This window comes from Arachis ipaensis, chromosome B02 (genome assembly GCF_000816755.2).
Source record: "Arachis ipaensis cultivar K30076 chromosome B02, Araip1.1, whole genome shotgun sequence".
In the NCBI taxonomy this organism is placed as follows: Eukaryota; Viridiplantae; Streptophyta; class Magnoliopsida; order Fabales; family Fabaceae; genus Arachis; species Arachis ipaensis.
In genome coordinates this window covers 75232613-75237422 of record NC_029786.2, presented here as the reverse complement: position 1 = coordinate 75237422, position 4810 = coordinate 75232613, and the positions used below count along the sequence as shown (strand labels likewise).

Sequence of the window (4810 nt, the reverse complement as noted above, 5' to 3'; positions counted from 1 at the left end):
GAAAATTATAAATAAAAAAATGGAAGAGAGCATGAATGTGGTAACTCGTAATGCAGCATAGGTATATTTGTACATTAAATTTATTTATTTTTCATAGTATAAAGTCTGATTGTGTATCTGTCATTGTTGGACATGAGAGAAATAAGTCATGGACAACGTGAAAAGTAGGTTTAATCGTTGAGAATATGAGGAAGGAACACTTGGGTAGGATTTAGAATTAGGCATGACTTTAATTTGATCTTTTTATGAACTATAATCTAAATTATAAAAGTTGGGTAAAGAATGAATTCCGGTCATACAAATAGAATATTTTAAATTGTAATTTGAATTTTTTAAATTTTAAATTTTATTTTAAATAATAAAGTATAACTTTTCTTCATTTATTTTATAAATAAAATTAAAAAAATATAAAAATAATTTAAAAATAAAAAATTATAATTTATTTTTTAAAATAAAATTTAAAAATTTAAAATTTAAAAAATCCAAATTGTTTAAATAATTGGTCCTCCAAACTCCACAATCTACTTTCCGACAATTCCTTGTATTGAAGGGAACTTTTAGGACAAGGGAAGTCCACATTCCACAACCCTAGCAGCACACTGACTGACTGAAAAAGGGTGAGGCAATGACGAGGGCGTACGGCGGGAAGGGGCGGAAGCGAAAGCTAGCTGAGCCCAAATACGACCGCCAGGAAGATCAAGATTACCACCAAGAAGACCAGCAACCGCAGCCAAAGCGCCAAGAACCAGAACAGCAACAACCACCCGCTGATAACAACGAAGAACTGCCGGGCATCCCTATTGCCCCAACCGAACTTCAAACTGACAAGCCCAACGTCATCTTCATCCTCGAAAAGGCTTCTTTGGAGGTCGCCAAAGTTGGCAAGGTAATAATTTTATTAAATTGCATTTTGGACCTATGGCTTTTGGTTATTGCGTTTCACTGTAAATTGGGGTCTTTTGAGTGCAGACTTATCAGCTCTTGAACTCGGATGAACATGGCCATTTCCTCCGAAAGAATAACAAGAACCCCGGTGATTATAGGCCTGACATTACTCATCAGGTTGGTTTGTTGGTTGAACTTTCTAGAATTTGTTTTTGACTTTGTTTTTTCAAATATTTACATGCCTACGAGTTTCAATTGGCTTTGTTATGGTCCTTGTTCGTATAACCAGAGTCACTCCTATGGTTAGTCTCTTCCTTTACCTCGTTAAACTTAATTTTCAACTTCCAAATGAATTTAGATGGTATGTTTTTTTCCACTTCATTTCTTGGATTTTTTACTCCGTCTGGCTAGTGTCTTGGGGACACTGAGAAAGTTATACCGTGGGGATTGAAATCCACGGTCTTAGCGTACATCTCAGAAGGAAGGACCGTGTCCATTTGTTGATAAGTGGGTGGAATGGAAGGGTAGGGTTAACATTAAAAACAAAAGTTATGTTTGGGAGCTTTAGCATAGCACATAGAATAGCAAGGAGTGGTGTGGCACTGGTCAAGAGGAACATGTTTGGAAGGATGCAGAAGCCCTCAGTTGCCGTCTCCGAACAGTAAAAATGATGATTCCAAATCGGGGGGTCTAAGACAGAGACAGGCGAGCGCAGTGCCCTCTCTCCCCTTGAGCACTCAAACAGCACAGGGTGGTCCGTTCTGCGCCTCCCTTCTCCTCTCCAATGCATTAGTGGCCCTTCCTTCCCACCTCCAAAAATCTTCCAAACATAGCCAAACGTTTTGAGCAGTTTGCTAAAGCCCTTAGGGCTTACTGTTATTGATGGATTGAAGCCTTCTCTTGTCCCATTCCCTCCTTATAAATCATTTTCAAACATGGGTATCATTAAAATATCACTGTCATTCCTCTGATCTTTATACTTCCAAACAATGTTCTAAATAGCAGGGTGTGTGTTCATTTGTTTACTTTTCTCTTGAAAGTTGTATCATTATAGCTTTTTCTTGCTGCTCTGTGTTATTTTAAATCTTGATATTTGCCAAATTATGTTTTTAGGCTCTTCTATCTATTTTGGATAGCCCACTGAATAAGGCTGGGAGGTTGCGCACAGTATATATAAAGACTGAAAAAGGTGTTCTTATAGAGGTTAAGCCATATGTTCGTATTCCCAGAACATTTAAGCGGTTCTCTGGTGTTATGTGTAAGTTACAACTTGTAGATTCCCATCTGTGTGCACTTTTATGTATTTTGTATTGAATTTTTCCAGCGAGAAAACTGAATGAGCTCTCATTTATCAAATCTCAATAAATTTTACTATCTTGCAGTGGAACTGCTGCAAAAATTGAGCATATCTGCTGCTGGCAAGCGTGAGAAGCTTCTACGCGCAATAAAAAACCCTGTAACCCAGTATTTGCCTCTTAACTCTAGAAAAATAGGTAACTTTTCTTTTACAATTGTATTGAAAATTGTTTCAAGCAAGGTTAAATGATTGTTGAGAAGGAGTTTCTCTTGTTGGTTGGAAAGAGAAAACAGTATGATGCTTGTTTCCATCTTTTACCGTCGTTTTTTTTTCCTTTTTCAATGTTAGGTCTCTCCTACAGTTCAGACAAGCTGGTAACCATGAGGGACTATGTATCAACTATACCCAGTAATACAGACCTTGTCTTTGTGGTACTCTCTGAAGTTCAACTCTCTGTTATTGTTATTATCTCGGTTGATATGAAATTTAATAATCTATTTTTCAGGTGGGAGCAATGGCCCATGGGAAAATTGAGACAGATTATACAGAGGACTACATAGCAAGTATGTATACACTATATATGCGCTTGCCTTCTGGTTTTGTTAATAGCTATATACAAATAATTCTACACTCACCTTTTTAGCCACATTTATTTTCTTCTGTTTAGTCTTTTGTCTTTGCGGTGCTTTAGCCTATCGCCTTGTCCCTATTCAGGACCTGAGACTTTTACCAATAGTAAGGTCTCATGTTCAAGTCTTATGAAAAGAAATATTTAACATCTTTAGACCTTTCTCAGATATGCAGTGATTGAAAAATTTTGCTTTTCTAAGTTTTCTTTGTTACATTTTACCTATCCTTCATTGTTGATAATATCTTGTTTTATGAGGAAAATTTTAGTTCCCTGTTCATTTCTTATTTGATTTTTGAATGCAGTATCTGGATACCCTCTAAGTGCTGCTTACTGTATCGCGAGAATATGTAATGCCCTCGAGGATATGTGGAAAATATTGTGAATTAACTTCTTTGCATTCCCCTGAGGCACAGTTTTCTGGAGCAGTTTTGTTTCCGTACCCAGTTAAACACCAATGTCCCTTTGCGCAAAGCTAAGAATGTAAGGCCTTGTGCAAAAGTAGACTATAGTTTGAGTGGCTAAACACTTCATGCAACATCATAGAATTGGTCATTGTTGTAGGAATTGGAGATTAGTTAATTCTCATGCCTAATTATTGGTTTACAGTGATGTATAATGTATTATGATTAAGGGTAGGGTATATTTTTTTTGTCCTAGTTTCTACTTATATTCTACTTATATTGTATAAGTTTTTGGATTCGTTGTTTATTTATATTTAGGAGTGGCTTTGATTGCAAAATTGTTCTCGTGTTCTTGTATGAGCTTTTTAATTCATTATTTATTTGAATTCAACAGTAATTTTCCCTACCAAGATAACACTAGCAAGCAGCACAAATTTTCCTTATCTCAAATCCAAAAGACCTACATAATATAAATGCCAATTATTCTAGTGAATTATGCAATATTAATGTGCATTTAAAATCATGACTTCATATGTACACTGCTAATTCTCTTCTTCAGCGACAAACTTGTTTAAAGGAAGTATCCTTGGAAATAGAAGGAATTTTGTTCTTGTTGATTTAGGGTTCAAAAGTATCACGGAATAAGGAGTTTCTAAGGTGGCGAATAATTTAATTTAGAACCTGGCTAAACAAGAGTGGCTATATTGTGGACACAATCAAGCTTGATAATGGTATAAGCATTAACAGCACAATTGAGCTTGATCAATGGCGAGACATACAAGGATTAGGCGGTCCTATGAGTAGAGCAAAAGCAAGAACCGTTACAGAGATTCTACAATAAATTATTGCAACTATACTTAAGACAGTCCAAAGCAAGAGAAACTCGAGAGAAACTCGAGTCTTTGAGCTGCACATGGGTTCAAACCTTGGCGAATGCGCCAAGTGTTAAATATGAGTCTTTTAGTGTTGTGTGGGTAAGTGTGTAGTGTGGATGTGTTGTAGTATCCAAGATTGAGAGTTGTCTAATCCATCTTGGCTAAAAAAAAAAAGATTGTTCTTTACATCATGAACTCCAAATATGCATGAATAAAAAGTGCTTACTTGTGAATCAAGTTAGGTTTGTTTAGTAGTTAGCTCACTAGTTCGCTTAAGCAAGTGTCGGTGGTTTGAATCCGACTTTGTGCATGCAGCAATCTATTGATCAGTAACAAACCATTGAATAGAGTTTCGATTTGCAATGAATTAGTTCTTAATCTGTTGGGTTGGAAAATACAGTGAAAAATCCAAAAAAAAAAAAGAGCTTACTTGTGGACTAATATATTATACGAATTTAATGATATTTATCCAAGTCTGAGTCTGTCTTCATTTTTACGTTAGTTTTAATTGTAATAAATGCTTAGTTGTTGTAAAATAAATAAATAAGAAAGAGAGAAAATAAATATAAAATAAAAAAATATAAATAGAAGATTCTAATATTAATATTCACCAATATTAATATTTTAATATAATAAAAATGATTCATATATGTATTTACTAATATTTTATATATATATATATCAAGAGGGAGAGAGAGGAGTATTTAGAATTGTTTATTGC

General features: G+C 35.0%; 1 protein-coding gene across 1 annotated transcript; it reads left to right on the top strand.

Annotated features, from left to right (window-relative positions):
* On the top strand, positions 506–3552 carry LOC107625439 (ribosomal RNA small subunit methyltransferase NEP1). Its single transcript, XM_016328072.2, has 7 exons — positions 506–886; positions 970–1062; positions 1999–2143; positions 2268–2378; positions 2531–2613; positions 2688–2745; positions 3116–3552. Exons 1-7 carry the CDS (start codon positions 626–628, stop codon positions 3193–3195), a joined length of 831 nt encoding a protein of 276 aa, XP_016183558.1. The 5' UTR covers positions 506–625; the 3' UTR covers positions 3196–3552.

Coding starts and splice junctions, on each gene's coding strand:
- LOC107625439 (XM_016328072.2), top strand. CDS start 626: ATGACGAGGGCGTACGGCGGGAAGGGGCGGAAGCGAAAGCTAGCTGAG. Junction 887..969: donor AGGTCGCCAAAGTTGGCAAG/GTAATAATTTTA, acceptor TTTTGAGTGCAG/ACTTATCAGCTCTTGAACTC. Junction 1,063..1,998: donor GGCCTGACATTACTCATCAG/GTTGGTTTGTTG, acceptor TTATGTTTTTAG/GCTCTTCTATCTATTTTGGA.